A 17,203-nucleotide genomic window follows, 5' to 3' on the forward strand; every position below is an offset into this window, starting at 1 on the left:
ATTAAAATGGCGTCGGCGTCGGCGGTGGCCGCGGCGTCTGGTCGGTGAAGTGACTCTGCTGCTTCTTTCCCCACCCGCCCCCTCCCTTCCCCTCCCCCGTCCTTCCCCCCTTCCCCGCCGCCGGCGCCTCGGCGCCCCTCCGGCCCGCGCACCTCCCCTCGCCCCCCTCCTCTCCCCCGCCCGCTCCGGGGACCGCTGGCCCCCTCCCCCACCCTCCTGCTCCCCGCCCCGTCCCCGTCCCCGTCCCCGTCCCCGTCCCCGTCGCCGCCGCCGCCGCCGCCGGCCCGCCCTCCCTCCTCGCCTCCCCGCCCCGCCGGCCGTCCGTCCGGCCCCCTCCCCGCCTCTCTCCCCTCCCCCCGCCGGTAGGGATCAGTCAGTGCGATCCGAAGCGGGGGAGGGGGGGGCGGCGGCCGAACGATGTGCGAGAACTGCGCAGACCTGGTGGAGGTGTTAAATGAAAGTAAGTAGCTGGGGTGGCGGCCTGTCCGGGTACGCGGTGTGGGGTCCCTTCACCCCTCTCCGGCCTTCCAGGGCTGCCGCGGCCTGTGGGAGGCGACGGCCAGACCCGGCTGGGCGGGCCTAATGGCCCGGGAAGGTGCGTGGTGGCGCGGCGCCGCAGGCCCAGCCCGCCCGGTAGGTAACCTGGGCACGGGAGAGGCGGCCGCCGCAGAGCTCCGGCCCAGGCGGGCCTGGGCGCTCTTGGAAAGTTTCCTCATTACAGGTGTCAATTAACGAAGGCGCTAATGAGCCTGCACTGCCCTGCCGGCGAGGCGAGGGAGGTGGTGTCGGAGGACAAGCTGTTCTCCGCAGTCAGCCCTCCGGCCGCCCTCTTTGATTCCCAGCATGTTGCCGAGGCCTCGCTTACCTGCTCGTTTTGGTTAAACTCCCGAGGAGGAGGGTAGTGGTTTTCCCTCCCTTGGGGGTGTGTGGGTGTATTAAATCCATCTGCCAGTCCTTAAAATAGTTGTAAATGAATTGTGACAGCAATGATTGGAACCTTCATACCTTTAAAAAATTTTTCGTCGTTTAATGGCGAAAGCTGTTGAGAGAGCACTGCACGACAAATGCCTTCCCAGGATAGTCATGACCAGGCTTGTGGAATTGAAAGCCGTATTACTTGGTACTTTTTATTACCAAAGACTGTATGTTGGTATTTTCTGACCAGGTGAAAACAAAATTATCTGAGTCTTGTAACATGAAATTTCAATTTAAAGAAATACAGTTTGGTAAGTCAGCTACTTCTGGGCCCGACAGCCGGCCTGTATTGGAAGAGGCTAGTTAAATGAAAAGATCATTTTACAAAAATTTTGATGGCTGAGAAAATGCTCACTTAGCAAATAGTTCATGTGGGTTTCGAACTTGTATTTTGCGTAATAAAACTTCTAAACTACTTGTTTTCTAATATCATTCATTTAAACAATTGTAAAATGTGCCAACCTCTTTATGTTTGAATTACCCTTTAATTATCAAAGGTGGTAAGAAAAGTGGAAGTGTTTTAATTTACTCACTGTGTATTTACTTCCTTGTCAGGTGTAAGTAGGTTTTTTTTTTTTTTTTTTTTTTTTTGGCGGAACCGGGGATTGAATCCTTGCGTTTGCCAGTCAAGCGCTTATCCTACTGAGCCATCTCCCCGGCCCGTAAGTAGGCTTTTGTCTGTATCTTTTACTTTTGGCAGTATTTTACTACTGATTGTATTTTGAGACACTTATTTTTGGTGCAGATCGTTTATGAGATGATAATAAAGTTCTCAACGCTTTTTGGAGTAATTTGCATATCAGGTGCAAGTTCTGTGATTGTGACCTTATTTTCAGAGTAGAAAATATTTTTTTTCCAGTACTGGAAATTGAACCCAGGGCCTTTGCACAGGGCTGATAGCTCCATACCTGCCTTTTCTTATGTGTTATTTTGTGGCAGGCAGGGTCTCCGGTTATCCATTTACTGGGGCTAGGCTTGAATTTGTGATCTTCCTGCCTCGGGTTCCCAAAGCATTGGATTGTAGGAATTACAGGTTTTTTTTTTTTTTTTGTGGAACCGGGGATTGAACTCAGGCCCTTATGTTTGCCAGGCAAGTACTTATTCTACTGAGCCATCTCCCCGGCCCCAAGGAATTACAGGTGCACCCAGCTAAAACTTAAATTTTTTGTTGTTGAAACAGGTGTCACTAAATATCTAAGTTGCCAGGTTGGTCCCAAACTTATCTTCTTGTCTTACTAAGGTCTCCCAGTAACTGGTAACTAGGAAACATGTAAACCATGACATCTAAATAGAATATATTTTTTATTTTTATCTTCCTTTTTTTTTCTCTCTTTTTGGATACAGGGTCTTGCTATGTGGTTCTGGAACTCACTATGTAGGCCAACCTGGCCTCTGACTTATGATAATCCTCCTGCCTCAGCCTCTTGAGTGCTAGGGTTATTTATTTGTCCTTCTGAGACAGGGTCTTGCTACGCAGTTCAGGCTGGCCTTCAGCTCACCTTTTTTCTTTGGTGGAACAGGGGATTGAACTCAGACCTTTGTGCTTGCCAGGCAAGCGCTTATTCTATTGAGCTATCTCCCCGGTCCCTTGAGCTCACTTTGTATCTCTGACTCATCTTGAATTTTCAAGGATCCTCCTGCCCCAGCCTGTGCAAATGCTGGGATTACAGGTGTGCATTCACCACACCAAGCAAGTGCTGGGATTAGAGATGTGCACTACAATACCCAGCTAAAATTTATTCTTGTCCTTTGAGAAAAGATGACATTTCCATCATAATAAAGGAGCCTAGTCAAGATTATATGGGTAATAACTGGAGTTTTTGTATGAGCAAATGGCCTCTAAAAGTACCAAGCTTCTCAAGTCTTAAATTTTCCTCTTAAATACTAATATAGTGATGCTTTCTTTTTCTTTTCTTTGAAATTATTTTAGCGAAGTAGTTTATACTAGGTTATTACTAGTTTTTTTTTTTTTTGTGTGTGTGTGTATGTGTGGGTGTTTTTGGTGTGGGTATGGAATGGGGTAGGATAATGTGGTACTGAGGGTTGAAGCCAGAGCCTTTTGTATGTGGTAGGTAAGCACTACCGTTGAACTACCTAGCTTCTGTAATTTTAAAAATATTTTAATGTTTTTTCCTTTGTACAGTTCCAGTACCCAACATAAGATTGTTAAAATCTCTGAGAACAAAGAGTATTACTGTGTTTTACAATAGTAATGTTTATCTATGGCTGTGATGAATGGAGCATGATAATGTGCATGAAGGTTGAAGCTTGATAAAACTTGTTGAATCAGAATGCATTGTATTTCTTGTAATCTTGCTCTCAGTAATTATCTATTGTCTTTTATTTTCTAAGCTGTGCACAGATGACTATCAGTTTCACCTTGATGAAAAACTCAAGAGGTAGAGCCCCCAAAATGTGCCTATAATTCATCTGTCAGTATAACTCCCTGTGGTAGTTTGACCATGCAAGAGAAGAAATAAAATTAGGTCTATTGTTTGGTGTTAATTTTTTTTTTTTTTAGGGTGTACAGAATCTTTTTATTAGGGGCTGGGGAGATGGCTCAGTAATATAAGTGCTTGCCTGGCAAGTGCAAGGGCCTGAGTTTAAACCCCAGTTCCACAAAAAAAAAAACAAAAAAAAACAAAAAAAAAAACAACAAAATAAAACTTTTTATTGGGGGGCTTGGAGATGTGGAGAAGGCGTTGCAAAGATGCTTTACCCAAGGATCTGATGTCCTTGGCAGGGCTCGATCTCTTGGTATGCCATTGCCAAAAGTCAAGTTAATGTTGAAAAAGATATTACTAAAATTATATTAAAAAATCATATTTAAACCTGTTTCTTATAAAATTTACAGATGGTCATTAAACTTAAAGACTCCTTGTACACAACAATAAGGGTTTAATTTGAAAATTTTGTTTTTATGTATGCTGTTGATAATGTGGCTTTAATGATAGGCTGAGTTTTTGGTAAATACAGGGGCTTCATATTTAACATTTATTTGAAAATCTGTCAGAAAGTAATATAGCTAACAAAAGAAAAACTGGTAAAAAGATTGAAAACAGTTTTCTCTTGTCATTAGTTTTGGTGAGAATATGAATTTTACTAATTGTACATTAGTCCTGAGACTCTCTAGCTGTAAATTATTATTATTATTATTATTTTTTGGCGGAACAGGGGATTGAACTCAGGCCCTTGTGCTTGCTAGGGAAGCACTTATTCTACTGAGCCATCTCCCCGGCCCCTGTAAATTATTATTATGGAATCAGTCACAGGAATATAGGCAGACAGAGTTGCCTCCAAGTCAGGAGCCACTGAAGTCTACCTGGAGTCAAGCTAAGGACCCTGTAAGGACTGACTCCTAATCTCCTTTTACTTTTGCTTAATTTCTATTTCTTAAGTAAAAAAGGGTCTTGCTGTGTAACTCAGGCTGATCTCAAATTTACTGTGTGGCCCAGGCTGGCTTCTACCCTGTGGTGATCCTATTTCGGGAGGGATAACAGTTGGTTAACCCTGTCATACTTGGCTTTTTATTTTTATTTTTCCTTTCAGTATTAGGGGCCTTGAAGTGAGTACTATCTGCAGCTTTTTTATTTTTGTTTCAAAGCAGGTCTTGCTAAATCATTCAGGCCAGGTTCAGACTTGAGTGCCTGGTCAGCCTTCCAGAGTGCTGGGATTATAGTCATTCATACCTCACTAGGCATGGGACTGTTTTTTTAATAGGCTCTTGACAGATGTCTTTAAAGTTGAAACATTTTCTGTGTACTGGGGATGGGACCTAAGGAGCACTGAGGTACATCCTGACTCTCTTGTTGGTATTGGGGGATTGAACCCAGGACTTCACACCGAGTTACAGCTCCAGCCCATTTAACTAGTTAAGATAAATTACTTTGAGGCAGAGTGTCATGATGTAGGCCAGGCTGGCCTCAAACTGACAGCATCCTCCTCCTGTCTCAGCCTCTTTCAAGTACTAGAATTACAGTCGTGTGCCACACTATGCCTGGTCAATTTTTATTTTTTTCAGACAGGGTCTTACTAAATTACTCTGGCTGGGCCTTAAACTTTTAATCATTCTACCTCAGCCTCCCACAATTTTGGGATTATAGATGTGTTTTACTATACTAGGCTCCAATTCTTTTATATATATAAGTGTGATTGTCATGTCAAAACATAAACTTTTTCATTTTATGTTTTTTAATTGTTTGATGGTACTGGGGATTGAATCTGGGACCTTTTGAGACAGAGTCTTGCTGAGAACTGCAATCCGGGTTTTGTTTTTGCGGTACCAGAGATCGAACTTGGGACCTTGCACTTGCCAGGCAGGCTTTTATGCCGATTAGCTATCTCCCTGGCCCTGGATTTGATTTTGTAATCTTTCTGTTTAACCATCCAGAGAAATGGGATTATTGATGTTTGCTGCAGTGCTTAGTGCCTTCTTGGGGGGGAGGGGTGGGTGTTTGTGCTTGAACTGAATACAGCCACACTTGTGATAGGCAAACATTCCACTGTGAGCTATACCCCTAGCTCTAGTCTCTTCATCTTATCCCAGCCCCTATAAAGGACATGGATTGCCATTCTTTTACTGTATTTTATTTTATAGATGGCCTTTAGGCTGGCCTTGAATTCACAGTGTTGTACTTCCATTCTTTAAGTAGCATATGTGCAACTTGGGCATCTTCACCTGAATATTACCCTTAAAAATGTTACAGTATTTTGGAAAATGTAAACCAGGTATGGTGGAGCATGCCTGTCATCCCAGTATCCCAGAGGGCTGAGGCAGAAGGATTGGTGTGAGTTTGAGGCCAGCGTGGACTACATAATTGAGTTCGAGGTCAGTCTGAATTTACACAGACCTGTCTCCCCCGCCAAAAAAAAAGAAAAAAATGTTTAAAGAGCCAAGTGAGCCTCCCTAATAAGTTCCCATATATAATATCTGTGTGTGTGTGTGTGTATCCTCCTGCCTCAGCCTCCCTAGTTGCTGGAATTACAGGCATGTGTCACCACACCCACCTCCTTGCATAATTATTGAGAAAAAAGTTGGCTTTGAGCAGCTAAACTAGAGGGCTTTGGCAAGCTGATGTTAGGGGTGCAGAAAACATTGACCAAGTGGAGGAGATTGCTTGCAAAGACAATTGGAGCAGATATGTGGAAACAGTTGACATTGAAACTGCATGAAGAAATAGAGGACAGGGTTGGGGAGATAGCTCAGTGGTGTGTTTGCCAGGCAAGTGCGAGGTCCTGAGTTCAAGCCCTGATACCGCCAAAAACCCCAAAACAACAGCAACAAAAAAAATAGAGGGCCTTCGAGATAGTTCAGCGGTCTAAGCGCCTGCCTAGGCAAGTACAAAGATCTGGGTGTGATTCCCAGTTCTGCATACTGTGCTGGCCATGCCCCAAACACACTGAACTGGCCACCAAGACCAGGTGTGGTGTAACGTACCTGTTAATTCCAGCACTGGGGAGGCTTTACATATTACTCTATTATTATTATTATTATTATTTTAATATTTATTTTGTGTGTGTGTGGCCAGTTCAGCCCACAAGGGGGTGGGGCTGGCTGGCATGTGGTGCTGGGGATTGAACCGTGGTCCCTGCTCAGCTTGTTCTAAGTAGGTGCTCCAGACCACTGAGCCATCTCACCAGCCCATACTCTCTTATTATTAATGGCTTTACATATTACTCTCTATTATGTTCTGGAGATTCAACCCAGAACCTTCTTACTGAATATATCTCACTTTATTCCCAGCTCTTTCGTGTTATTTTGAGGTAGGGTCTTGTTAAGTAACCAAGGTAGAAATTGAACTCAAAATTCTGCCTCCTCAGCCTCCCACATACTAGAGTTACAGTTGAGCACCACCATTCTTGTTTATATTATTTTTCTTTTTTTCTTATTATCATCCCAGAGCTAGAGATCAAACTCAGGCCCTCTTACATGATAGGCAGATATATACTCTACCACTGAGTCACATCTCCAGTTTCCTAATACAACTTTTTTTGCAGTACTGGGGATCAGATCCAGGACCTTGAGTATACTGGGCAAACATTCTCCTACTACTAAACCACATCCCCAACTTTCTAGTATTTTCATTGATAAGTTGTGGACATCTTTCCTTGTTACTTAAACTGTGAATTTTTTTTTTTTTAACAATTTCATTGTAATTGTCCATTATTTGGTTATATTATAGTAACCAGCCTTTTTGTGTGTATGTGGTGCTGGTGATTAAACTCAGGACCTTGATGCTGAGCTATAATTTCTTTTCTGTCTTTTTTTTTTTTTTTTTGAGACAGGGTCTTGCTATGCAGTTCAGGCTCAGTCTGAGTTCACTTTGTAGACCAGGCTGGTCTCATACTCATAACAGCCATCCTGCCTTAGTCTCCCAAGTGCTGGGATTACAGGTTTGTGCCACCATGCCTGGCTTTTTTTTTTTTTTTTTCTGTTTCCAGACAGGGTCTTGCTAAGTAGTTCAGGCCATTGAAGTCACTAAATCACCTTTAGGAAGCTAATTTACTCTTTTGATAATATGTTTTTGAGACAGAACCTCACTGTGTGGCCTAGGCTGGCCCGAAGTTTGTGGCAGTCCTCCTGCCTCAGTTTCCCAGGTGCTGGGATTACAGGGATGTGCCCCCATGTCTGGGTATTTTTTCTTTGAGTTTATTTTATTTTAACATGTAAGTTTTTTTAAAAAAAATTTATTTATTTATTTGTGTGTGTATGTGTGTGGCCAGCTCAGCCCACCTGGGGGCGGGGCTGGCTGGCATGTGGTGCTGGGGGATTGAACTGCGGTCCCTGTGCTTTGCTAAGCTTGTTCTAAGTAGGTACTTTAGACCACTGAGCCATCGCACCAGCCCTTTCTTTGAGTTTAAATTTCTTAATATCCAAAATACTAGTACATAGCTAGTGATAGTGGTGTATGTGTATTCCCGATACTCAGGGAGGCTGAGTCAAGGGGATCAAAAATTCAAGCCTTACCCTGGGCAATTTACCATGGACCCTGTCTCAAAATAGTGGTGATGTATCTCTGTGAGGAAGCCTTGGGTTCAGTCCCCATTACTACAAAACAAATTTATTTTGGTAAAGATTTGGCTGGGTTGTCAGGGAGGGTATATTGGAGATTGGGCATATGGTTTTGTAAATGTTAGGCATGTGTGTTACCACTGAGCTACACATCCAGCTCATATTGGGGTTTACAAAAAGATTTTTAAATAGTACTTCACATTAATACCAGTGAGTTAGAAATCTAAGGTTCAAAAGTATGTTTTGAATCAGTTAGAACTCTGATGCAAGGATGAGAAAAAATAGCTTTTTTGAGAGAAAGAAGAATTTTGGGGCTGGGAATATAGCTCAGTGGTATAAGCACCTGCCTGCAAGTGCAAGGTCCTGGGTTTGATTTCTGGTACCAAAAAGAATTTTTTTAAACTGTAATGCAGCAGTTAAGATGTGGGCTGGTGGGCAGGGGCCAGCTGGCTGGCTTTCTTTCTGCCTGCTTGCTTTTTCCTTCCTTTTTTTCTTTTTTTCCATGGTACTGTAGGATTGTACTCCAGCATTTTACCACTGAGGTGTAGCACTAACCAGCTCTCTGTCTCACTAAATTGCCTAGACAGGACTCAAACTTGTGGCTCTCCTGCTTTAGCCTCTGAATGCTAGGATTCTTGGCATGTACCAGTGTTCGTAGTTGTTTGCCATCTTTAGGTGTGGTTTACTTATGGCTTGCTGTAATGTACTTCTGTGGTTTTCACCTGAGTTTGGCCATTCCCATGGTACCAGAAATTGCTGCTGAACCATTTTAATTCCACATTCTTCAGACATCACATATTGTACTTATACAGTGTAGAGAAAAGGAATATTTTCTGGAACCTTTTGTACATGAGTGACAACAACAAAAAGCTTTTCTTTCTGTAATCCCAGTTTTCCAGAGGCCAAGGCAGGAGGATCACCATGGGTTTGAGGCCATCTTGGGCTACATAGTTTAAGACCAGCCTGCACTGCATAACAGGACCCTCTCAGCAACAAAAAGATGTTGCTCATATATCATTGGCCCTATGCCATTGGTCCGGCTTGTTAAATAGAGTTCAAAAAGAATGGGAATTGATTGGCTCGAAATAATTGAAACCTATTTCTAATGTTGCCTCTATCCAGACCTCATAGCTAAAAGTAGGCACTTAATCAAAAGAAATTTGGCATATTGTTACCATGAAAGAGGTGAAATTGTTTTAGGCAGTAAACACAAATATCAAGTGCATGGTACTAAAAATCATTGATGTTATATTTACTGAACAATTTTGAGGGTCTCTCACCCTAAATTTTTGTTCAAATAATTGCATTTTCAGTTTATAGCAAATATATAATACATGGTATTTGCCATATACTATAATATGATAGCTATATAGAAATAGACTTAGATGTATATTTTTCTGTAAGGGTTACAGGTCAGGTACAGATGCAGTAGGATATAGTTGAGATGACTTTTTTTTTAACCCCTTTGGAGTCAGGGATTGAACTCAGCCCCTAGCGCTTGCCTGGCTGGCAAGCACTTATTCTACTGAGCCATCTCCCCAGCCCTTAGATAATGACTTTTGAAGTCTGAAAGACCTGAGTTCAGATACAGTTCCTATAACTTATTAAATCTTATACTTTATTTTCATTTTTGCAGAACCTGGGATTGAACTCAGCCCCTTGCGCTTGCCAGGCAAGCACTTATTCTAGTGAGCCATCTCCTCAACCCTTCTAAATCTTATACTTTGGTTAAATTTCCTTATGTTTCAGTGATTTGTTCCTTAGGAAATGAGGATAGTAATGCCATAAATGCATGTCTCATGTAGTTTTGGAAATTAAAATGATGCTAAAAAAGTTGGGTGGGAAAAATAAGGTAATGAATATCAGTACTTAGCATAGAATCAGCATGAGAACTGTATAAAAACAACAGTACAAAAAGAAAACTAGTAAATGCCATCAAATGTATAATAGCAGTAGCACATTAAATGTACTGTATAGCAGAAGAATTTATGTAAGTTTGGAAAAGATGTTACGGCATTGTAGAATTTAAGTTGATATTTAAGTGATTTTTTTTCTTTTAATGATTGGGATGGGAGAAATAGTCACTGAACTAAAAAGAGTTGTCGATATTATTTGTCCTTCTTCAAGGTTCATAAAGAATGCTTTCTGGGGGCTAGGGTGATAGCTCAGTGGAATAAGTGCTTGCCTAGCAAGCACAAGGTCCTGAGTTCAATCCCTGGCACCACCAAAAAAACAATGCTTTCTGGTTTTATTGATTTCTTTCCATTTTCTCTAGGAATTTGCTTTTCTGTAGCTCTATTTGTTTTACTAGCATTTTAAGTTCTCAAACTTCTGCTACCAAATGAACTGTATTGCCATGCATCATCAGTGGCTTCTGGTTTACTAAAGCAAATAGATTTTCTTTGTAACTTTATATGGATCAATGCTTTTTTTTTTCCCTCTTTTTTTTTTTCCGCTTATTAGTATAACTTAATCATTGTGGAAACCTTTGAAAATAATGATATGGGTAAATAAAAAATATTTGCAATTCCATTATTAAAATTTTGAAGTACATAGTTTCAGCTCACGCTTTTTTTTTTTTTTTTTTTTTTTTTTTTTGTTGGAACAAGGGGTTGAACTCAGGCCCTTGCACTTGCCAGGCAAGCACTTATTCTACTGAGCCATCTGCCCCGCCCCAATAGTTTCAGCTCAGCCAGGTGTTGTTTATCCCTGTAATTGCAGCCCTTTGGGAGGCTGAGGCAGAAAGATTGAAAGTTTGAGCCCAGCTTGAGCAGTTGATTGATTTAATGAGACCTTATCTCAAAATAAAGTATGCCAGGTATTGGTTTTGTGACTCACACCTGTAATCCTAGCATTTAGGAGGCTGAGGCAAGAGGATTGCCAAAGAGTTGGAGACCAATCTGAACTACATAGCGAGACCCTGTCTCAAAAAAAAAAAAAAAAACAAAACAAAAACCCCCCCCAGTAAAACAGTAAAAAGAGCTAAACTGGGTGTGGTGGCTTCTACCTGTTCCCAGCATTAGGCAGGAGGATCACTGCAAGTTTGAGGCCAGCTTGGGCTATTGTGAGTGTGAAGTTAGCCTGAACTGCATAGTTAAACCTTGTTTCCAAACCATCTCCCCCAAAGGGCTGGGGCTATTACTCAGTGCAAAGACTGTGGTTTTAGTTATCTCCTGTACCTCCTCTCCTAACTTTTTTTTTTCTGCTTTTTGTGTGGGTGAATTCAATTCATATACCCTTGGTATTTGCTTTATTTTCATGAGCAACTATTCTTAAGTACCTAAGAACAAAATTTAATGGCAACCTGCTTTCTTTTTTTTATTTTTATTTTATTTATTTATTTATTTTTCCAGGAAAGGTCTCCCTATGTAGTTCAGACTGGTCTTGAACTCAATAAGTCTAGCTTCAACTCAGTAGTCACTCCTATCCTGCCTCTGTGTGTGAATGCTGGGATTATGGGTATTTGTCACAATGCTTAGGATTGAATACAACACATTTAACTCATATTTCTCTGTAAAAAAAGTTAGGAAAATATCCTTCAGCACAGACATCTAGCTCAAGAATTGTAAGCTTTTTTTTGGTTTGTTTTGAAGTTTCTGATTGCCAGTAACCCTCTAGAAAGTGTTAATTTGTGTCTTAAGAGCAATATATTACAATGTTTTTGTTTTTGCATTTGATCTTTCAGAATCTACACAATTGGAGAAAAGAGGTTACAGTTAATGTGGCACTATTTTATTGCAAGGATTGTTGAGTTATTTTTATTGACAAGTATGAGTTTTAGTTAAGTAGTCCCTCCCACCCCTCACCCCTACAGGGTCTTGCTGTCTAGTCTAGGGCTGAACTTGAACTCACTGTGGCTTTCTCGTGCCTCTGCCTTCCATGTGCTGGGATTACAGTTGTAGGCCACCGTGTCCATAAATACTCTTATTACTTAAAAAGGTCTTTCTCACACTGAGATCAGGAGTTCAGCTATTTTTTTGTAGCTCTTATGGATTTGGTAATACATTTTTTAAGTTTTTGGTACTAGGGGATGAAACCAAGGGACGTTCAAGTTTTTTTTTTTTTTTGGTACTGGGTGTGTATCTCATGACCTTGTGCTTGCTAGACAGTGGTGTTCTTATTGGTGAACTATGTCCCCAATCTTCTGGCTTTTTCTCTCTGTGTGTGTGTGTGAGTGTGTGTGTGTGTGTGTGTGTGTGTCTGTGTGTCTGTGTCTCTCTCTTTGTCTCCCCCCCATTTGTCTGTCTGTCCATCCTGCTGGCTCTCCTCTCTCGTTTTTCTTTTCTTTCTTTCATGTTACCTATATGGTTTGGGCTTTGAATTCACTGTGTAGCCCAGGCTGGCCTCAAACTTGTGATCGTCCTGCCTTAGCCTACTGAGTGTTGGAATAATAGGTGTGTGCCCCAACTCTTTAAAAACTTTTGAGAGTCTTAGATTGTGCACACAGGGCCTGAATTTGTGATCCTCCTGTTTAAGCCTCCATAATGCTGGAATTAAGAGGCATATGCTACTGTGCTTGGTTGGAGTTTGTTAATGTAACTTTTATCATGTTGAGTCTATTTTGGTGTAAGATATAAAATGGTATCTAATATAATTTTTGTCTGTTTTTACTCACTAACTAGTCTTAGTGTTTGATTTATCTTTCAACCATTCTCAATGATAATGCCATTTGTCTTGTACTAAATTTAAGAGTATAGTCACATGTTGGCCAGCTGCTTTGAAACTGGTAAAATTTGATATTTGACAGATTTTGATGTGAAACATTTCCCGTGGTATTCCTTGTTTGTTTCATAACATGTAAGCTAGAACTTGTTAGTGTCAATTTCTTCCTTACTCTTTCAGGACAAAGCAGTTTGTTTGGTACTGTTAATTTTTTGTACTTGTCATATCTCCTGCAGCTGGTTAATGATGAATACAGAAGTACTGCTGTATATTTCTGGCAGTCTTAAGCTTTTTTAAAATATATTTAATACAGGGTGTACAGGGTCTCACTACACAGATCAGACTTGTGATCCTTCTTGTTTTCAGCCTCAAGTGCTGGGATTACAGGTGTGCCACCATGCCCAGTCCCAGGCTCAGGCGCCATCTCAGGGTGCTTCTGAGGGGGGGGGGGCTGGCACTTCCAGGGATCAAACCCTAGTCCCTACACCTGCCTAAACAGGTGATTTAGTCTGCTTAGCTATCTGACTGGCCTATCTTAAGCTTTTTAATTATTTAATCTTGTGGTTTTATTTTAGTCCCTTTATAATTTGTCATACAACATGTAATGTTAAAACAAGTAGTGAAAAGTTTTTGACACGAAACTAGAAATTTCTTTGTTTTCCCCTCCACTTCTATTAAAATTTTTATTAGTTTGCTTTATATTTATAGATGGAGCAAGACTTGTAGTATTGATTCTTTCTTCTGAGAAAGCATGATGTATGGGGTTCTAATTTTATAAGTTTTGTTTTTGGAAAGTTTCCCTTTACACAGGTCCAAAGTTTTTGTTATATTCCTCATTTTTGTTTCTATTATAAGTGAGATTTTCATGTCTTCATTGTTATTTTTGAATGGAAGAACTGTATTGAGGTATAATTTACATAGTTTGCAGTTTGCCCAATTAAAGAGTACATCGCACTGGCTTTTATTCAGCATTATGCAGCTGTTGCTGCCTTTGATTCTAGAACATTTCTGTCACCTCAAGATCACCCAGCACTTGGGAGACTGCACACGGGAGGAGCACTGCGAGTCTGATCTGTCCCTGTAGATCCTGTACTAAATACATTAAAAAAGAAGAAACCCATAGCCTTTTTGATCACCTTAATCTATTTCCATTGCTCCAGCTCTGAATGCTAACATTTTCCCTGTTATGAATTTTTCATGTAAATAGAATAATAATATACAGGGTCTTGTTGCTGGCTTCTTTCACTTGGTATGTTTTCAAGGTTCAAGTTGTAGCATGTATCAGTACTTCATTACTTTTTAATGGCTGAGCAATAATTCTTTATAGATATCTAACATTTACCCACTAGATGGACACTGGATTGCTTTTCTTTGGACCTTACGAATAATGATTCTGTAATCATTGGTGTATATGTTTTACTGTGGATTGATTGATTGATTGGAGACAGAGTCTCACTGTGTAGTCCAGGCTGGCATTGAACTCACAAAAATCTTCTTACCTCAGCCTCCTCTAATTGCTGGGGTTACAGATACCTGGCTTAGTTTCTTTGGAGTGTATATGTAAGCGTATAATTAGTATGCCAAATGGTAACTTAAGTTTAACTTGGGAATCATTTTACATTCCCATCAGCAGTGTATGAGAGTTGTAATTTCTCCAAGTCTTTACCAGCAGTTGTTACCATGTTGACTTTTTAATTTTGTAACATAGGTGGGTATAAAGTGTTTTGTTGTGGTTTTTATTTATAGTTTCCTGATGAATGTTAATGAACATCTTTTGATGAGCTTATTTGTATGTCTTTAGAGAAATCTGTACTCACATCTTTTGCCTATTTTTAATTTGGTGATTTTTTTATCAGTACAGTACAGAGGATCAATTACCCCCCCCCTTTTTTTTTTTTTGTCTTTTTGAGTCAGGGTTTCATTATGTAGTTCAGATTGGCCTTGAACCAATTGTGTATGCGAAGCTGGCCTTGAACTTGCTGCAGTCCTCTCCTCAGCCTCCTGGAATGCTGAAATTACAGATATGCATCATCATGCCTAGCTCTTTTTTTAGTTTTTGAGAAGGGTGTTTCTTGGACAGGGATGTATCTCAGTGGCACAAGTGCCTGCCTGGTAAGCACAAGGTCCTGAGTTTGATTTCTGGAATACCCCTCCCCCACCAAAAAGGAGAGAACCAGGCCCATGAGAATGATATTTTTAATTTTTTCCCCATAATTTTATTGAGAAACAAGTAGCAATGAGAGTTTCAAACCAAATTGGTAGGACAGTTTCAATAATTAACACATTGCATACATTCTTCCTAGTGGTTATTTGCTGTACAAGATGTGGACATGATATCCTATTTACAAACACTGTTATGATATTTCTAATTTGTAAAAATTTATTTACTTGGTACAGAGTCTCGATATACAGCTCAGACTTGTAGTGAGTCTCCTGTTTCAGCCTCCCCAGCACTGAGATTACAGGTGTGCACCACCACATCCAGTTTTGGTGGCTGGCTCCGCCCAGGCACAGCAGGCATGTGTTACTGGGGATTGAACCCTGGTCTTTGCACTTGGCAGGCAGGCCCTTACACCACTGAGCTACACCCCCTGCCCGAGAAGGGTAAGTCACTAAATTGCCCAAACTGGGCACAAATTTGTTGCTGGCTTCTTTCACTTGTTGTGTTTTCAAGGTTCAACTTGTATCGTGTATCAGCACTTTATTACTTTTTAATGGCTGTGTAATAATTCTTTATAGATATCTCACATTTTATTTATTAAGATTCTGTTACCTCAGCCTCCTGTAGTATTTGGATTACAGCCCTCACACCACCATACCCACCCAGCTGTGATTGGTCTTTTTGTTATTCACAGGCATCAGAGGTTTTTTTTTTTTCTGTGTGTGTTGGGTGAGGTTAAACTCAGGACCTTGTATTTGTCAGGCAGATGCTTGAGCTGTTGTATTATCTCCTAGTTCCCAATCCAGCATCAGTGTTCTTTAAGATGTAAGTCCCTTATCAGATCCATGATATTCAAATACTCCCATTCTGCAGGTTCACTTTGCATTTTGTTAACTATTATCCCTTGAAGTGTGACCGTGTGTTTGGGGTATTATTTTTTTTAAGAGTTGGAAAATTCACATTTATTGAATAACTGATGTGTTACACCCTGGAATTTATGAATTCCAAATAAATAAATGTTTTGTACATTGGATCTGTTGCTTTGTAGCACCAACTGGCTGATGCTAACCTGACCATGGATTGATGATTCTTCCCCCAGCGGACCTTGAATCTGCTTTGTAATAGTCCTTTGTTGCTTCTGTTACTGTCCCAGGCATTGGTTACTGTCCTCCATTCTGCACAATCTGGGCAAACCAACTGGTGATGGCAAGAGTGGTGTCAATGAAGCAGTCCACACAGCTAGAGAGGCAATTTTCAGTGTGAGAGTCTAGGTGATTGCTTGGCTTCTCTGCACGTTTATCCCAACATAGCTCCATGAAGTGATGCACCTGTGCAGTGAACTGCGCCTTTTGTTGTTTGGCTCCCACCAGGCGCTGCAACTCCGCTTTGTTTGCCTCGCTAAGCTCCTCCATTGTCCGAAAGATGTAAAAGTTCCCCACCTAAAAGGTGGGGAAATAACTCAGCCCTCTCAGTGCCTGCCTGGCAAGTGTAAGGTCCTGAGTTCAATCTCTGGTACTGCAGGCAGAAGAAAAAAAGAGGCTGTTTGAGTTGTTTCAGCACTACTTGTAGAAAAGACTATTCTTTCCTCACTAGATGGTTTTTGGATAATTACTAAAAATCAGTTGACTATAGTTACTGTATATCGGTTTATTTCTGGACACTTGGTTCTGTTCCCTTGATCTGCATGCCAATCCTAATGCCAGGAGTAGACTGGATTACTGCAGCTTTATATACTAAGCTTGGAAATTGCAAGGTATAAATCCTCTTTGTTCTTTTTCAGAATTATTTTGGCTAGTCTAGGTCTCTTGAGTTACCATATGAATGTTAGGATCAGAATGTCAGTTTGAATAAAGAATGCCAGGTGGGATTTAAATAGTGATTGTGATGAATCTAATATCAAGTTGAGGAGTGTTGCTGTTTTAATAACATTGAGTATTATGATCTGTGGTCATTTGTTTAGGTCAGTGGTAGTGAACCTGTGTCCCGTGTGCCACAGTAGGCAGTTTGTGCAATTGAAAGCTCTAAAAGGTTCATCATCACTCGGCTAATTTAAATCCTCTTAATATTTTGTAGTTCATACAGTATAAATTTTACTATTTTTTATTAAATAGATTTGTAAGAATTTTATTTTTTGTGACTAAATGAAATTATTTTCAAAATTTCGCTTGTGCGTTGTGAGTGTATAGAAACATTGTTTTGCATATTTTTGATTGTTTTTCTGAAATATGGTCTATGTGGCCCAGGTTGGCCTTGAATTCGCTGAATAGCCTAAGCTGGCCCTCAGACGCACAGTGATCCTTCTGCTTTAGCTTCCTCTAGTAAGCGTGTGCCAGCATACCTGGCTGATTTTGTGCATTGATCTTATATATATATATATATATATTTTTTTTTTT

At 40.7% G+C, this 17,203-nt stretch overlaps 1 protein-coding gene and 1 pseudogene across 1 annotated transcript in view; one reads left to right on the plus strand and one right to left on the minus strand.

Moving 5' to 3' along the window:
• The first annotated feature begins 292 nt into the window (after positions 1 to 292).
• Usp34 (ubiquitin specific peptidase 34) overlaps positions 293 to 17,203 on the plus strand; it is a 266,917-nt gene continuing 250,006 nt past the window's right edge. The window contains exon 1 of the mRNA XM_004636176.3: positions 293 to 460. Coding sequence (XP_004636233.1) covers positions 418 to 460 — 43 coding nt within the window. The 5' untranslated portion in view covers positions 293 to 417. The remainder of the gene's footprint in view (positions 461 to 17,203) is intronic.
• Positions 15,971 to 16,222, minus strand: LOC105742848 (annotated as a pseudogene).

The sequence above is a fragment of the Octodon degus genome, unplaced genomic scaffold (assembly GCF_000260255.1).
Source record: "Octodon degus isolate 3935 unplaced genomic scaffold, OctDeg1.0 scaffold00078, whole genome shotgun sequence".
Taxonomy (NCBI): Eukaryota; Metazoa; Chordata; class Mammalia; order Rodentia; family Octodontidae; genus Octodon; species Octodon degus.